Source organism: Cupressus sempervirens, chromosome 8 (assembly GCF_028749045.1).
Source record: "Cupressus sempervirens isolate cs-2001-9-10 chromosome 8, ASM2874904v1, whole genome shotgun sequence".
NCBI classification, from domain to species: Eukaryota; Viridiplantae; Streptophyta; class Pinopsida; order Cupressales; family Cupressaceae; genus Cupressus; species Cupressus sempervirens.
This window is the reverse complement of record NC_143125.1, coordinates 487,736,290-487,755,294: the sequence shown is the minus strand read 5'-3', so window position 1 is coordinate 487,755,294 and position 19,005 is coordinate 487,736,290. Positions and strand designations below refer to the sequence as shown.

The 19,005-nt window shown below is 34.5% G+C and overlaps 2 protein-coding genes across 3 annotated transcripts in view; both read left to right on the top strand.

Moving 5' to 3' along the window:
* Positions 1 to 19,005, top strand: part of LOC149543330 (protein serine/threonine kinase) — a 228,814-nt gene that overhangs the window by 16,021 nt on the left and 193,788 nt on the right. The gene's annotated exons all lie outside the window — the stretch shown is intronic.
* Positions 1,847 to 3,106, top strand: LOC149543332 (uncharacterized). The gene is made up of 4 exons (XM_089796261.1): positions 1,847 to 1,944; positions 2,056 to 2,180; positions 2,275 to 2,551; positions 2,659 to 3,106. The coding sequence occupies exons 2-4, from the start codon at positions 2,137 to 2,139 to the stop codon at positions 3,043 to 3,045; spliced, it is 708 nt and encodes a 235-aa protein (XP_089652387.1). The 5' UTR covers positions 1,847 to 1,944; positions 2,056 to 2,136; the 3' UTR covers positions 3,046 to 3,106.

The following is a 19,005-nucleotide window of genomic DNA, read 5'->3' as shown; positions in this document are numbered from 1 at the left end:
ATCCGCTGCAATGACAAGAGGAACTTGCAAAAAGTGGGCCCATTATCATTTTTTAATTTTTTTTTTTGCCCTAAAGGCCCTAAACCCTAAAAACGACCCTCTAAATCACAATGCAAGTTCATTTGCTCTCTATTTTGCTCTCTCATTTTGCTCTCTCATACTTGCTAGTTTGAAGTGAAGTGCTTGGATTCGAAGGAGATCGGTTGTGGAGCTTCAAATACCTTGCAAGAAGTGTTGAAGGTATGCATTTCAACCATATTCTTGAATTCTTTCATAGATTATTGATTTATTTTTAGTTTTCCAAATTTTCAAGTTTTTGTGCAAGTGTGAAGCATGGCTTTGTTTCACTTTTTTTTTTCTAGATTGCAAGAATAGAACAATGAGTACTCAAGGCTCGGTGGGTGGGGGTGGGGTTGCATCACCAAGCTTCAAAATTGATAAGGGGTCTCCTTTATGGAGACACACAACAAGAGTTGCACAATGTCCTAGGGGTGGGGCATACATATGGAAATGTAATTTTTGCAACATACAACATAGAAGCTCCTATTCCCGAGTGAAACTACATTTTTTGGGCTCTGCGGGTGAAGGAATTCACATGTGTCAAGGTAGTGATAAGAAGGGATTACCAGCTGCACAAATAGCAGCATTAGCAAAAGAGCAAGATGATGCTGATAGAGCAATTGCAAAAGCAAAACGTGGTGCTTCCAAAAAAACAAATATACCAACACCATCATCTGATCAAACAAACACAAGAACACATCCTTTTTTGCCTATGCCAACTACAAATGATGAAGATGAAGACCCATCTCCACTCACCCGCAAGAGAGGCCCACTAGATAGGGCATTCCAAATTGAAAAGAGAGACATTGCTGATCACAAAATTGGACGTTGTTTAATTGCAAATGGTGTTTCATTTAATTTTGCTAGATCACCTTATTTTAGGGAGATGGTGGAAGCAATAAATGATGCACCCCATGGTTACAAACCGCCTGGTTATGAGAAGTTGCGCACTACCATATTACATGATGAGAGGAAAAATGTAGAGGCTCAACTTCAACCAATAAGAGATTTTTGGGTTCAATCGGGTGTGTCTATTATTTCGGATGGTTGGAAAGATTGTAGAAACCGTCCATTGATCAATTTTATTGCTGTATGCCCTAAGGGGGCAATGTTCTTGAAGGCAGTTGATTGTGAAGGGCAAGTGAAAGATGCATAGTTTATTTCACGCATTCTCATTGATGCCATAAAGTCAGTGGGTCCTGATAATGTTGTCCAAGTGGTCACGGACAATGCAAAAGTTTGCAGGGCTGCAGGGATAATTGTAGAGTCTAGATATGATCATATCTTTTGGACACCATGCACCGTCCACTCTCTCAATTTAGTGATGAAAGCAATTGGCACCGAAATAGATTGGGTGAAAAGGATATATGAGGAAGCTGAAGAGATTCAAATGTTTGTGACAAATCACCACATGTCACAAGCAATTTTTAGGAGTTTCTCGGACTTGGAGTTATTGAAGGTAAATTTTTATATTTAATATATAATTGAATATTATTGGATTCCACAATTATTAATTTTTGTTGTTGTTTACATTAACATGTTTTAATTTTTAAATGTTTTACTAACTTGAGTTTAACATGTTCTTAGGTTGCTGAAACCCGCTTTGCCTCTCACACAATCGTCTTGAGACGACTTGTGAAGGTAAAAGAAGCATTGAAGCATATGGTCATTAGCCCCCAATGGGGCATTTGGAAGAATTCCAATACAGCAAGGGCTTTAAATGTGAGAAGAATGATACTAGATGAGGATTGGTGGGGTCTTGTGAGTTATGGGTTGGAAATCACCGATCCAATAATGGCAATGCTTCGCTTCGCAGATAGTGATGAGCCATGCCTTGGGGATATTTATGATTCCATGGATAGTATGCTGGAAAAAATTAAAATGGTAAGTTTTACGCTCTTTTACAATAATTTTTTATTTGAGAGATATCTAGATTCTAAAGTTTAAATTGACATATTCACTAATTATAATTATTATTCATATTTCATATCTTAGGTCATACAGAGGAGGGAGAATGATCCTGAGGACACCCTTTACAAGAAGGTGGAAAAAATTGTTCATCATTGATGGAACAAGATGACCACACCTTTGCACCTCCTTGCATATGCTCTATCCCCGAGGTACTGTAGTTCTTATCAAATGTTTGTGCTTATTTTATCCAATGTTTGTGCTATTGATATAAGATAGTGTTTAATTGTCTTTTGTTATCCCCAGGTACTATAGTGCAGATGTACTTCGCCTTCCAAGTAGAGTGCCACCATTTAGAGATGCAGAGGTTGCAGATGGGTATAAGAGGGCACTAGCTAAGATATTCCAAGATCCAGAGATTGGGGCAATTGTGAGGAGTGAATTTGCTGCTTTCAACTCAGGTGAGGATTTCGACCCTATTGCCATAGCAGACCAAAGCAGGATGGGTGCCATCAAATGGTGGTACCTTCATGGGCAAGCCTTCACGTACCTCCAACCTCTTGCCATAAAGGTCCTATCCCAAGTAAGTTTGTAAAATTAAGCTTAAGGTTAACATTCTCAATTCCTTGAATTTATTATTTAATTTATTTATCTTGATTGTTGTATTGATAATTTTTAATTTCTCTTTAGGTTGCCAGCTCTTCTGCCGCTGAGCGGAATTGGAGTACTTACTCCTTTATCCACTCAATCAAACGCAACCGGTTGGCTCCAAAAAAATCAGAAGACCTTGTGTTCATTCACAACAATTTGCGCTTGTTGTCACGGAAAGATCCTAAGTACAAGAAGGGGCCCGAAAAGCTTTGGGATGTAGCACCCGAGACTCCTGATTTAGATATGACCATCCGAGATCTTGCTAGATCCACTTTGATTGATGTGGATGATGAGGAGGAGGATTATGAGTTAACAATCCCCTCTACTACTAGTGGTTTGGGTTCCTCTACTGATATAGATGCAGCACTTGCAGCTCACCAGTACCCCTCTGATGCGGATTTTCTTGAAAATCCATTTGATGATTAAATAAAAAACTTTAGTGTTGACTCTTGACTCTTTTATGAGTAAATCATGTTATAAACTTTAATTTTAATGATCTATATTTTGAATGTTACAAACTTTCACTTTCAATAATTCAATGTGAATGTGTTGATTTTCTTTATAATCGTGAAAATAGATTAATTATCAATGTCATTGATCAAGTATACTAGATTCATACTATGAAATGATTTAGTTTTAGAATTATGTATATTTCTCTTATTTTTTAGTATATATAATGCATATATATATATATATATATATATATATATATATATATATATATATATATATATATGCACGAATCCTCCACGAATCATAATTGGGAAAAAAAAAAAATCCCGAATCCACGGATCCTATTCACGTGCCCGAATCGGATTCGTGTCACGAATCGACAACTAAGCTTATAAACCATCAACTCCTAGGTAAATGTACCATGCTCTTATTATATTTAATATAATCACTTTATTATTATTTTATTTAAATACAACTTAGGAAACATTTTAAAATTTCCCAAATTTATACATAAAGTGCTCACTGGATTTAGAACTAAAATTTAACTAAAGCCACTTGTTCATGGAAAAAGCCTAAGTCGTGCAAGTCAACTAATAGTCTCCCTTAAAAAATAGCGATCCTCTCTAAAATATAGAAACTACCACCAAAGTCTCCAGAATGATCTTGGAGGTCCTTTGATGCATCTTTGTCAACTCCCACTTGATCCCTAAAATATAGGAATCCCTACTAAAATCTAGGAGAGTATCCCAAACTACTCAAAAGGGCTCACAAAAACCCTACACAATTCCATAAGCTCTCTGATGCATCCTGGTCAACTCTACTTTATCCCTAAAATATAGGAATCCCTACTACAATCTAGGAGAGTATCCCAAACCACTCAAAAGGGCTCACAAAAACCCTACACAATTCCATATGCTTCTAGATGATTCCCATAACCATACTGCTGACCTATGGAAGCTCAGATAATAGGGCAAGCATTTGCCATCTACAGAGCAGCCTAAGGAAGGGACATTAGAAAGTTGCCACCTCATAAAGGAGGAAATCCTCAGAGTAAACAAAACCACTAAAGCTAACAAATTTGATTCTTTGCACCAACACAGTCTTCAAATCAATAGCAAGCCATGAATGTCTTATTGAATTGGCAGCCCACCAAGTTACGCAAACAAGATCTCTCCCCAGCAATGATGCCGTTCTCTTGGGTTCCAAAACCCATTGCTTCAGTTCCTAGAACATAATTTTACTTTCGAGGATAGGGTGGTTGTCATGAAAGTAAAACCTAATCATCCATAAGCCATGAAGGGTTGAAGGTGAAGTTGTCATGACCTGACCTAAATGGAACCCTACGATTATAAATGATTAAAAACTAAATAAATATATAATAATAATATAACACCTGATTAAGATATTACTTCATTATATATATAAAAACATCATTCATTTGTCTTATACAATTACTAATACTATTTGAATATATCAGACAATCAAATCATTTAAATAATGAGTCAATAAACTTACAAAGATGGTTTAGTCGATAGAGGAAAATCATAACGCCTTGATTATGCCATGGACCATTACAAGTTATCCTAGATCATAGGAGAAAGGAATCGTCATTAAATAATTACATTAATATCATCAATAAATGAATATTTATACATAATCAATTTTATTATTCAAAACTGATTATTTCTAACATATATTTTCAAAATAATATTCTATCACCCATATTATCCATTTGTATATATGTTTAATTATTCATAATTAAACATATAAACTTACACTCATATTAAACTGCAATGTATTCAAATAAAATTCTGGGTTGGGGGGGCCATATTCAAAGGGATGCCGCCCTTGGCATACCGCACGGGGCATATTTATAAGAGGAATCCAATAGTGTTAAGGGGAGGAAAATTGCCAAAAGACACAAGAAGGGTAAATGGAAGGATATGAACAAAAAGAAATAGATTTAAAATGGTGATAAAAGAGCATTTGAACCATATAAATCTGATTTTCAATCACGTATAGCAGCAGCCATTAGAAAAGGTAACATCAGAATTGAAGAGGGTCCAATAACCTAGGGAGGAGATTCAAATTACTTAGATTAGAAAGCACCGAAGATAAAGTGCATAGAGGTATCTGCCAAGGGCAAGGGGAATATAAAAAGAAATGATCAAATGAACAATAAAGGTGCTGAAATAAGGGGAAAGACATTGTATTAATCCTTCCCACATGAATTTAGAGAACAATATTAAGGGACAAAGTCAATAAATAACAAATGATTTTGGAAGTCACATAGTAAGGGCTATTTAAGGGGTAGAAGGCCGAAATTGTAGGGGGTGGATTAGTCCCATCTTTGTATAAGGTATGGGCTAATTCTAATGTATTATTTATGAAGGAATTTAGTAAAAGAAAGGTAGATGTATAAGGCCATATAAAAAGGAGTAAAAGAAGCTTTCTAAATGTGTATGGGCGAAGATAATTAAAAGAATAAAAACAGGGCATCAAAGGGAGATTATAAACTGTTAATTAAAATGCAAGTAAGATACGATAGGGGGATAAAAATCCACTCCAAACAATTAGAAGGGAATAAAAGGGGTAAATCCCAAAATGGGACATTACAAGTGGTATTAGAGCACTGTTCTTGCCATCCTGTGGGAGGTAGCTAATGCAAGCTAGCCAAAGAAACCAAAGAGCATTAGAGAGAGAGAAATCCACCCCCACTACGAGTGATCAAATGAGAAATGAATTGACTACCTTCATGGAGTGAGCAACCTAAACAAACCAAGCACTCCTCCAAGCACTACAAAACATGGGGAACTCAATTGATAGTCTAAGAAATAATAATAATCCCACAAGTTCTAATCACTCAAAGAATCATAATGGATGTTTGTCGACCGAGGTACTTAGACCTCACTTCATACCAAGAAAGGAAATATCAAGAGAGGGAGAGAGAATTGAGCAACCTACAAATAGTGCTATAGAAAATGCTAGAGCATATGCTAGCCTGGAACCAGAGATAAGAGAATTTATAACATTTAGCAAATTTTGTGAAGGCCAAGAAAAAGAAGCACGGAAAAGAATAGACTCAAACAAGGATCTCAAACACAAAGTAAACAAAGTTAATATTCCAAGCTTTGATGGAACAAGAGAAATCACAACATATGATTGGCCGCAAACACTAACACTTGCCTCACCCTTAGTCCCATGATGGAGGAAGATCCACTTCAATTTGCTATTTTACACCTAAAGGGCATAGCGCATGAATGGTGGTACCATGGAATTCACACTCGAGGACACCAAAATGTTACTTCCTATGAGGAATTTTCATAGAGACTTTTCAAAAGGTTTGATAGAAGACACCCCCTGGAAGACTTCAAAAGGTTAGCACATATTAAGCAACAAGGGACAATTGAAAGTTATATTAATGAGCTCCAAAGAATTTCACTTTGAGTAAAAAGAAGAGATGAATATTGACTTACTTATCTCTTCCATTACGGGTTGAAGGAAATACTAAGAGGGTTGGTAAATGCGTTAAAACTGAAATCCCTTGAAGATGGCTTTGAAGCAACTCTAAATTTAGATACCTCACCAGCAAACAACAAACCCTTAAGCAACCACACAAAACAATTTCATGGTATATATAAAAGACATACAAAAGAATTTCGTTAAAGAAAATGTTTCCATTGCAATGAGAACTTTGAACACGGACATATGCTGAGATGAGAAGGCCCAAAAACAATGAAAAGAGTTGAGAGAGGAAGTTATGTTTTTCGATGCGAAGAATCATGGGAACCAGGCAAGGTATTTTTTAGTGGCTAATATTTTTCAATTGGCTAATTTTCAAAACTTTTGGCTGGTAATTTGGCTAATAATTTAAGATTCAGTGCAACCTAAATTGCTATATTTTTATAAATTTTAGCTCTAAAATATTTAAAAACGCTCAATAATTTATTTTATTAAAAAATTTATATTCAAAGATTCGCCATTATATTTGATATATAACTAGATTTGATTCACCTAAATATTATATATTATTGGAGAGATTAAAATTAATTCACCAATAATTAGCATAACTATTAGTTACATTAGGGATATATCACCAATATTAAGTTTTTGCTATTGATTTAAAATATAATGCAACAATCCTCATAATATTCCATGAGTTAAAAAATATTCAATTTTCATTTGTAATATTCTAGGGTGATTAATGAAATTTCTATTATTATTGAGATTCACCAATATTTTCTATACAAAAGTTATGATTCTAAAATAAAATTGAAAGATTCATGAATAGAAATAAATTATTTTTTTTTCAAAATAATCAAAGATTCACCAATATTTTATATCTTTTTTTGGCCGGGGGTTTCTAAAAGATTACCCTGGAACTAGGACATAAAAAGAAGTCAAGTTCATAAGATAGAAGAAATGCTTGACACAAAAACAAAAGGAACATCGTCGGAAAAAAATGAGATATAATAAGGTGGATCTCAACAACATCCAATCAGCAAACAAAGAAGAAAGCCAATGGAGTTTTGAGGAAGTTTGACCCTAGTTGCAATACTAATTCAAAACAATTTTTATTGGTAATGTATTAATATCTTATTTATGTAACCTAATTTTGATCATATTGTATTCAAGAAATAAATAAATTGAAATAAAAGAGATGCAATCAAGGGAGAATTGCTAGGGCACCCTAATATTGGGGTAGTTAAGAGAGAAATACAGTGGAAGCACCCTATTGCTATTCAATCAAGGGAGAACTGCTAGGGCACCCTATTGCAAATACCTTTCCTATGGAGTCTACAATAAAGGGAGAACGATGAGGGCACCCTATCACAAAAATAGTTAGGGGAGAACTGCTAAGAAAACACTCTACTACTTTGTGATAAAGGGAGAACCGCTAGGGAACTCTATTTTAGTACTAGTTAAGGGAAAGACAACTTAATGTACCTTGATGCAAGAAGCTTTCCTACGGAGTCTACAAAAGGTAGAACCACTATGACACCCTATTGTAGTGCTGTTACCAACATTTTGTAGTGACAAAATGCAAGACAACATATACGAGTATAGGTATCATCCATGTGTCAAGGTGATCACACACACACACACACATATATAATAACCTATAATGATAACACTATTGGAAATTAAGATCGACAAAGAGATAATTGCTCTTAACAATATATTTAGATGTTTACTGTTTTTAAATGTTTGAGCAAGTGGTTGATTTAATCAAAAAAAGAGGAGCTCTGCAACTTGTACGACAGTCGGACACCTATGTGCCTCGGCTTCCGTACCCTGCTATGTGTTCTATGCAACCTTTTTACCTTTTATGCTGTGGTTTTCATTGTTTTTACTATTTTTGGCGTCTGTTTTCTCATTGTGGGTGTTCTTTATTGAGTAACCTTTGTGTCTTTGGGTGTCGCTTGGGATTCCCTGAGTGTGATTGCTTTTTCATACCCCATCTCGCCATCATTCTCCCACCCTGGATCACTCGTAAGGATTTTAGGATTGGTAATTATGGCAGATGATGGACGAGAGGCGTCTGGAGATATGATGAAAGTTGATGAGGTTTACAATATTGAGCATGATAAATCTAATGTCCAACCGAAGGAAGTTTTGGAGAAATTATCATATAAAGCTATGGTGGAAGAGTCTTCAACTCTTGCCCGTCGACTGCTTTCTTCTCGAGTAAAATTTGTAGGGTTAATCAAGATGGAATTCGAAACGAGGGACTTAGAGCCCCAACCAATTGAGATAGACTCGGGGATGGAGGCAAGTTTGACTTTGGTAGCGTTGGAGGAAATAAGGAAGGTAAGATCCCGCCCCATGAACTGAAGACCCTTTCACTTTCGTTGAATGAGGATATGGTAAGAGCCATTAAGTCAGAGCAATCACGATTAAAAAATGTTTCAGTTTTTTTGCATGTTTAGATAAAGGATTCGTACCCTCACGAATTTTTTTTGATGAATGGATGATTAATGTTTGGGGTAAGAAACTTGGGATTCATGTGACTTTCTGTAGAATGGTTCAAAGAGGGCTTTTTGTTGTTTTTGTCAAGACTCATAGCATGCAAGAAAGTTTGTTGTTTTTGTCAAGACTCATAGCATGCAAGAAAGAATACTTGATAAGAAATTTTCGAATGTGGGTAAATCTCTTTTCAGAGCCTTCCAATGGTCGCCAAATGGGAATGTAGAAGAAGTGTCTACTAAGGCTTCACCAAATTGGGTAGAAATTGAGAACTTGAATGTGGAATTTTGGGATTTTATCCATCAGTTGTTGAAGCCCATCGGCTCAGTTTTGCAAATTGAGCAATCCAAGACCACTCTCCCGCATTTAAACGCTAGGGTTTTGGTTGCTCTCGAACTTGGAATTATTTTTCCTGATAATATCTTTTTTAATATTGATGCTGAAGCTTTTTCATGGAAAATATCTCGTTTTGGTAATTTAGGTGCTTGTTTTCACTGTAAAAAGAATGGACATGCAAGAAAGGATTGTCCAGAATTGTTTAGACCCCAAACTGCTAACTTTGAGGTTTCAAAAGCTAGTGCTAATAAAGCTTCTACTTTTGAATCAGAGAATCCCTCAGCACCTTCCTGAGATCATCTTAGGGATAGAGAAGCCTGTGAATGTTGAGTCAAATAAAGATGTTAATGATAGTCTAGGAGAGGAGTTTGAGACTATTGTTAATCCCTTGTATGACATTGAGCTTACTCCTACTTGTGATTCCATTTCTACTTCTAAGATCATTCCAAGTGGTTCTACCTGGTTAAAATCTATTATTTCCCCTAAAGATAGTATTCCTGTTGTACCTTTGGTAGAAACCCCCACCAAACTTAATGCTCAACAACTTGCTTTGAATTCTCTAGTTGAGAGGGCAGAGCTGGTTAAAAATGCCAGTCACACTTTGATTGATAAGAGTATGCACTTGAATGGTTTGAAGTCTTCTAGGATGGAAATTTCTCCAATTCAAAATAATAATGAGCTCCCCTTTTTTGATGTATCCAATAAAAGGAATAAGAAAAGAAAGGGTAATGATAATTAGATCTTAACCAACTCTAGTGGTTATAAAAGTAAACAAGGAGATATCACCAATTGTTTTAATAGATTGTATAACAATGGTAAGAGTAACCCTAAAAACCATGAAAATGATCAACATCTATAGCTGGAATGTTAGAGGGTTGGAGATGAATGATAGGAAGTATATTGTCAAAAGATGGTGCAGAATTCTGAAATCAAAAGATTTTATTTGTCTACAAGAAGTTGAAGTTGTTGGGTTTCAAGCCCATACTATTTTAAAAGTGCTCTGGGATCAAGCTACTGCATTTTATTCCAATCATGAAAGAGGTAAGGGGGGAGTTGCTATTCTTGTGGGATCTAATTGGGTAGACTATATTGTGAATAGAGGTGTCTCTCCATGTCATAAGGCCCTATGGATTGTATTTTTTAAAGATGGTCAAAGCCTTGGATTGTGTAACTTTTATGCACCTAATGATTATAGAGACCTAGCTGAATTGTGGGAATGGGCTTCAAATAATTTGCCTAGCACTAGATGGATTTTCATTGGTAATTTTAATATGGTGGAGCATAGGGAGGATACAACTAGAGGTAATTCTTTCAGTTGGAAAGGTAATGAACTATTCTTCTGGAACAAGTTCAAAAGGAAATTTAATGTTTTAGATCCTCTTGAGGATAGGAAATCAGAATTTCAAGATATATGGTATACCTAGTGTATTAATCAGAAGGGCTCTCAAAGGGTCTACTGTAGGTTGGATAGAGTTTATGCAAATTCTGCTCTTTGTAGTTTTTCTCTGACCTTGTCCATTCACCTATCACAGTTACTCTGGCCTCTCTTGCTGACCATTCTCCTATCTCTACAAGGATTGGGTTGCATGGTGATGCTCCAGGTTTTAGTGCTAAGATTATCAAGCCTTTCAAACTTAATCTCTCTCTTCGTAAAGATTAGGATACTCTTAATACTATCAGGCAGGTCATTGACATGGTTAAATTGGTTAGTGGTGATGTGTTACCTAGAGACATGTGAGAAGGACTAGTTGTTGTATGGCAAAATATTTTTCAGATTATTGGTAAGAAAAAAAGTATGGATATAAATGTTGAAGAAAATAGGGCATAGATCAAGGTTGAGAAAGATTTGTAGGTGAGAGTTCAAGACTTGGATTTAGAAGCTGAATTGATTAAGACTAAGCATTCGTTGAGGAAGATTCGAAACTATAATATTCAAGGACAGAGAACCAGATCCAAATTGAACTGGAATATGGAAGGGGATAGGGGGTTGAAGTATTTCTTCAACATCATTAAGACAAAGAATAAAAGAGATCTTATTGAGCACATTAATGTTAATGGTGATAAATCATTGGATCTAGAGCTAATCCACTCAGCTTTCTTTGATTACTATTCTCAACTCTTTTCATCTGAAATGGGGGATGCTAATTATGTGGCACTTGATAAATGTCTGCTACTGATTCCCAAAAAATTGTTTGAAGAAGATTGTTATAATATAAGCACTCCTATTACTTTGGATGAAATTAATAGGATCATCAACTTTTTAGCCAATGATAAATCACCAGGGTGTGATGGTCTTCCTGCTGAATTTTATAAATATAATATTGATTAGATTTCCAGTGAGTTGTTAGCACTTTATGATGACTCTTGTAATAGAGGATCCCTAGGCAAAAACATTAATAAAGGCATGATCAAATTGCTAGCAAAGGCTAGTGATAGAGCTGAAGTTAAAAACCGGAGGCCAATTACATTGTTGAACATATCTTATAAGATTATTGCTAAATTGTTGGCTAAAAGAATTGAGAGTTTGCTCGATAGATTCATATCAGTTACACAAATAGGTTTTATTAAAGGTAGATATATATTGGAAAATCTAATTACTAGTTGAGAAGCAATGCATTGGGCTAAGGAGAGTAAGAAAAATGTGGCTATGGTTTTGCTTGATTTTAAAAAAGCCTATGAAAGAATTTAATAGCCTTTTGTTATTGGTATGGTACAGGCTTTTGGATTTCCTAAGTTTTTTTGTAGTTGGGTTAAAGTGTTGTTCAAAGACTCTTCCACAGTCATAGATGTGAATGGCAATCTCTCCAGCTTTATTCCTCTAGGGAGATCAATTAGACAAGGTTGTCCCATTGCCCCTGCCCTTTTTGTGATTGCTGCTGATGCTTTATTCTATGTGCTTAGAGAGCCCTCCATTGGTCCTCCTGTGAAAGGTCTCCTTCTTCCTAACAATGATTCTCTGCCCATTTCTCAATTTGCCGATGACATTGTTTTTGGAACTTGAGGAACTTAACTTTCGTAATACCTTGGATAGAATTGAATTCTTTTGTTTAGCTTGTGGTGCTAAAATTGCTCCTCATAAATCTTCAGTCTTAGGTTGCTCGGACTCTCCTCCCAAGTGGGTTCTGTCGATGTCTCGGCAATGGAAAGTCCTAGTGAGAGATTGTTAGATACCTTGGAATTCCTTTTGCTGTTAGTCCTTTGACTAAAGCAATGTGGGAGTGGATCTTTGATAAAATTCAAAAGAAACATGTGAAATGACAAACTCATTTTCTGTCTTTGGCAGGAAGAATGCAAATTTTGCAGAAAGTTTTGGCTTCGCATCATCTTTATTTTGCTTCTACCTGGTTAATGAATAACCAACAAATGGTTAAAATTGAAAAAATGTTGAGAGATTTTTTGTGGTTTGATAGAATGGGTAATAAAAAGAGACATTGTGTGAATTGGCATTGGTGCTGTAAACCCAAACAGTATGGTGGATTGGGTTTGAAGGATCTAAAAAAGAATGCCTCTGCTCTTGCTTCTAAATGGATTGTTAAGACCATCCATGGTAATGAGCCTTGGAAAGTTTTGATCAGAAATCACATTCAATGTTCTATAGTTAATTTTCTAAATAGAATTTAATAATAAATAAAATAAACACAAATAAGTAAGTAAATAAATAATATAACATAGAATAATATAAATTATCAAAAACGAATGAAAAATCAAGAGATGTTTGACAAATAGACATGACTCCTTAAAATTAAGATATAAAGAGGGGGAGAGTTTATTTTAGAGAGTAGAAAAAAACATAGAAGAGGAGAGGAGTTCAAAAGGAAAAATGGAAGAGGAAAGTAATATGAAGAAAATAAGGAAGTGACTTTCTGAAAAGGTATCAATGATATTGAAAGGATGTGAACCTTTGAAAGGGTCATAATTATGAACAGTTGTGAGTCTTCAAAAATATTTTATTTATAAAGTATTGAGACTTTTTCAAAGGATTTTAGTTATGAAGTGCTGTGACTTTTCGAAAGGATTATAACTATGAAGTTTTGTGACTTTTCAAAGGATTTGTATTATAAAAGGTTGTAACTCTTGGAAAAGAAGAAATGGAAAAAAGTATATTTTTTCCTTTCCTTATAATTAGAAAATGAAGAATTTTGGAAAGTAAATATAGAGTTGAGATAATCCAGAAGGAATAATTCATTGAAGGGTCAACTAAGGATAGAGCCACATGGACCAAGAAAAGATTAAGGTAAGAGAGGTATGTTTATGGATTATATATATTTAATTATATTTGTGACTTTATTTATATTAATGAATCATACTTGTGGATAATATTGTGTTAACCTATGGGGTTAGCACCATGAATATTAATGAGACTCAAAGCATGGAGCATGTGAGATAGTAAGATCTCCATTGTCTGCAATAGCCAAGAATTGATACTAAAGCATGGAGCATGGAGATATTAAGATCTCCATTGTCCGCCATGGCCAATAATCGATGTTTTGGAATATTATGATGTTGTCAACATATGCATATGTGAGTAGCCTTGGATAGAGGATGCCCGTCCAAGAAGAATCTAAAGGGGTGCGCTCCTAAGAAGACGACAAGGTAGCTATGAGTTAGGAACCCCGACTTGGAGATGCCCTTAAGATTGGGGTTAACTAGAGGGTAGAATAATATAGTTATTTTTTTATTGTTGTGATTCTAACCATTATTTTGCAAAAATTACTTGTCCCAAACTAACCCTAATAGTGGGGACATTACAATGGTATTAGAGAATGATCTTGCCATTTTGTAGGGTTAAAGAGGATCTAGAAAAATAATTTATATGAAGGACTAATGTAGAAAGTTAATGACTATTAGAAACGATTCAAACATATCCATGATAACAACCTAATAATTTGGACTAAAAGAAATATATATTTCAACTCAACAAAAGAAATATCTAATTGCTTGAGGACAAGCAATTTGAGGAAGGGTGGATTGTCATATCCCCATTTTTAGATAGAATTTTAATAATAATTAGATAATAAATTGTTATTAAATAAATAATAAAGTTATATTAAAACTAATACTAAAATTTAAAACAAGGAAATAATAATTATTTAATCTATATTATTAATAAAATAATATTTAGTATGATATTTTAAATAATTAAAAAATAATAAAATCTCAGTGAGTAAAGAAAGAAAGAAAATTAATACAAGAGACAATATTGTAGAAAGTATGTTAACTTTCTAAATAGAATTTAATAATAAATAAAATAAACACAAATAAGTAAGTAAATAAATAATATAACATAGAATAATATAAATTATCAAAATCTAATGAAAAATCAAGAGATGTTTAACAAATGGACATGACTCCTTAAAATTAAGATATAAAAGGGAGGAGAGTTTATTTTAGAGATTAGAAAAAAAACATAGAAGAGGAGAGTAGTTCAAAAGGAAAAATTGAAGAGCAAAGTAATATGAAGAAAATAAGGAAGTAACTTCTCTGAAAAGATATCAATGATATTGAAAGGATGTGAACTTTTGAAAGGGTCATAATTATGAACAGTTGTGACTCTTCAAAAATATTTTAATTATAAAGTATTGGGAATTTTCCAAAGGATTTTAGTTATGAAGTGCTGTGACTTTTCGAAAGGATTATAACTATGAAGTGTTGTGACTTTTCAAAGGATTTGTATTATGAAAGGTTGTGACTCTTCGAAAAGAAGAAATGGAAAAATATATTTTTACCTTTCCTTATAATTAGAAAATGAAGAATTTTGGAAAATAAATATAGAGTTGAGATAATCCAGAAGGAATAATTCATTGAAGGGCCGACTAAGGATAGAGCCACATGGACCAAGAAAAGAATAAGGTAAGAAAGGTATGTTTATGGATTATATATATTTAATTATATTTGTGACTTTATTTATATTAATGAATCATACTTGTGGATAATATTGTGTTAACCTATGGGGTTAGTACCATGAATATTAATGAGACTCGAAGCATGGAGCATGTGAAATATTAAGATATCCATTGTCCTTCATGGCCGAGAATCAATGTGAACTCGAAGCATGGAGCATTTGAGATATTAAAATTTCTATTGTCCGCAATGGCCAAGAATCAATATTGAAGCATAGAGCATGGAGATATTAAGATCTCCATTGTCTGCCATGGCCAATAATCGATGTGCTAGAATATTATGATGTTGTCAACATATGCATATTTGAGTAGCCTTGGATAGAGGGTGTCTGTCTAAGAAGAATCTTAAGGGTTGCGCTCTTGGGAAGACGACAAGGGAGCTATGAGCTAGGAAGCTCGACTTGGAGACGTCCTTAAGATTGGGGTTAACTTAGAGGGTAGAATAGTATAGTTATTTTTTTATTCTTGTCATTCTAACCATTATTTTGTAGAAATTGTCCCAAACTAACCCAAATAGTGGGGACATTACAATATGTTGAAGCTTTTGACTCTAAGCTTAACTCTTTTTGGTTTGCTCTATCTTGTGAAATTTTATGGTTCCTTTGGAAAGCGAGAAATGAAGAGGTTTTTCAATAGAAGGATAGAGGACTTACTGTGTTTACTTGTAAACTCACATATTTTTCCATTATGTAATGTTTCACTCTCTTTGGAAATCTCTATGGTTCAATTCATGACACTGGATAGGGATGGTATGTTACTTATTCACAAGGATGAAATCAAGACTTTCAAATACCTTGATAAATTTAAGGATACGATGGACCCGAAAGACATAAAACAAATTGTTAAAATGATGAAGGATCTACACATTTCTCCTAGCACTCAACAATTTGCTGCAAAAGTTTCTATTGGTGAACAGGTTCAGCTAGCTAATGATAGTGATCTTGTTTTAGCAAGATGGAATGATGAGTTGTTTGATGCTGCTTTTCTTCAATCTCTGGCTTCTAATGATGGTTGGGTCCGAATGTTAATCCATAGTATTTCATAGTTTGATATTCAGCAATTTTGATCAGCTTGTTTTATCGGGACAACTTTTCTCTAGTTTTAGTTTATCTGAATATCTTTGATACTGTTTTGATTAGTTGTTATGTGATACATAGAGGTTGACTACCCTGTATGTCATGCTTACTAATGATCTGATAGTACTTAATTGATTGTTGCTCGGGTAGTTTATGATGAACAGTTCAATATGAACTTGATGTATTCATTTTTAAAACTATTCTAATATCAAATGTTTGAGCAAGTAGCTCATGATTGTCCAATGGTGTACTCTATTGCGAAGGTGCTAAATCCTTCATCAAGATAGTTGGAGGTCATACCCGATGATTTAACAATAGTCTAGGATAGCGCTCCATTCGTTGAATCCCATTTAGCAATGCTTTCTCCCCTTCGTTTGCTCCTGCAACCGTCAGTGCAACATTTCCACAATAATAACAAGTTCCTTCATTTAAATCAAACATCAGAATTAACTGATAAATGTAACAGTGGCTAACTACCATCATCAATAAGTATATATGATAAATAGTTAATCGATTTCAAATTCATTAGATTATAACAATTAAATTTCACATGAAATAAACGGTTAACTATAATTTCCCTTTTCACATGATCATGATATTTGATAGTTCTAACTAATCATTGTAATGGCTATAAACTTATTTTAATTAGGTCAAAATTTGGGATGTAACAATAGAAGTGTAGATAGAGACGTAATCTTGCCCAATACTTGCTCTGCGGGTAAGTGGATTCTTTCCTAAAAGATAAGAGGAAAGAGTATTGGTAAAATCCCTTAGAAAATCTCTCAACTTCTTGCTTACCTTGAGTTGATCGAAGGAACGGTGAGAGGGAGGAAACTTCCCTTTAAAGTAGGAGAGACTTTGCCTTATTCGCAGTTGCTAGTATGCGTATTTTGCAATTGGATTTGAACAAATTGTTGGTTGCAAAATATCCACTCAAGAATCTGAAATTCAACAACTTTTGGTTTGCAATGTTGAAGATCTTATTCAAATTCTGTAATACTTTTTTTTTGCACTGAATTATATAATTCTTAGCAGTAGAACTATACCAGGTTTGTACTTGGTATTCTTGGGTCTGTCCTGGTTTGACCATCGTTCAACTTGGAGGAACCAACTTGTTTGTGTTCAAATCCAAGTGGAAGCCACAAGTGAATTGGGACCAAGACCAAGAATCGTTTCAAAATTCCCTTGGTCCAAAGGGCGAGGGGGAGAACTAGGTAACTTAGCACCAAACTTGTGAGCATAAAGAAGTTTACTTAGTGCAAAAAGTCCACCGGCCTTGTGTCTTATTCTTAGTTGATTCGATGATGTGTGATTCTCTTCACTCTTGCAAGTTATTCGACAAGTGGAAGAATATTGGGATTTAAGTTGTCTCAACCTTGGCAATTCCAAATTATGTATTTATTTATTTTATGTTCTCTTATGGTTTTTGGCATTCTTGTAATTAAATACTTGCACTCCATCATAAGGGGTATGGGGTTTGTTAGTTGGCACTTTTGCCATATGTCACTGCCTCAAAACTCAAAATTTCTGTTGTCAAAAGATGCCTATAAAGTTGTATAACATGGACCTCTTTTGAGGGATGTTATGATGAATTCTACGACAATTATAAGGGCTAAATTTGGGGGGAATCATTATGGACGTGAGAATCTGTTATTATGACATGCATAAGAGGATCCTTACATTTGTTATTAATAGTCTATAACACATGTACAAGTATCTCCTATATTTAGGGAACTCTTATGACAACTTGTAAGGTGTAATGTCTTGTAAGGGGCTATGTTTGGCATGTAGGGATCGAATCCATTTTTACTATGGTTTTCTAGAACATTGTTTTTGTTTGCCCCATATGATAAAGTTTAACACATACAAGAGTATACAGAAAATTTAACAGAACACAGTAATGCCAGAGAACTCACAGATGCTTCTTCATTTATACCATCAATGTTTACAATGTATCACAGTAATGACACCAAAGTACTATGACAACAATCACCACAATGCCAACAATAACAATGCTATGTCTCAAATGCAAGTACATGACATATATAGATGTCAAGGGGTTGCATGTGCCAACCAGCACAACCATTTCCAACTACCAACCCCTCGAACATACTAACAAATACTAACAAAACTAATTTATCTGACAACAGTTTTGGCCCATGGTAATGTTCTAAGGTGGGTTTTTGAGTTCCCAAGGGTCTATATATTGTGAGAATGAGTTAGAGACAAGTATGAGTTTGTTCAAGTCTTTCTGCACAGGGGTTATGTTGCTGGATTATAGATTGAGTGGATTTTGAGAGTTGTATTTTGATTTATTATGCTGATACTACAAGTCTTTCATCTTCTTGGTGGAGTTTTTTCCTGAAAGAGTTTCTCCATGTAATAATGGTGTTATGTGTTGATCTCTTATGTTGTTCTTGTTTTGATTGTTAACATAGATAAATCTGATTAACAGTTTGATTTGAAGCTACATATATATTGCCATTCACCTCTGTTTACTTTTTCTTTTTCTTTCAGAGATTATGTAACTAGCCTTTCCCGTCTTTGGCTTATTGATTCAATTCCTCTTTTTTTTGATTGATAATATTTCTGGATAACTAAGTTATAAGTTTTGCTCTTTGACTCTGATGATAAGTGAAGACTGATATATTGCA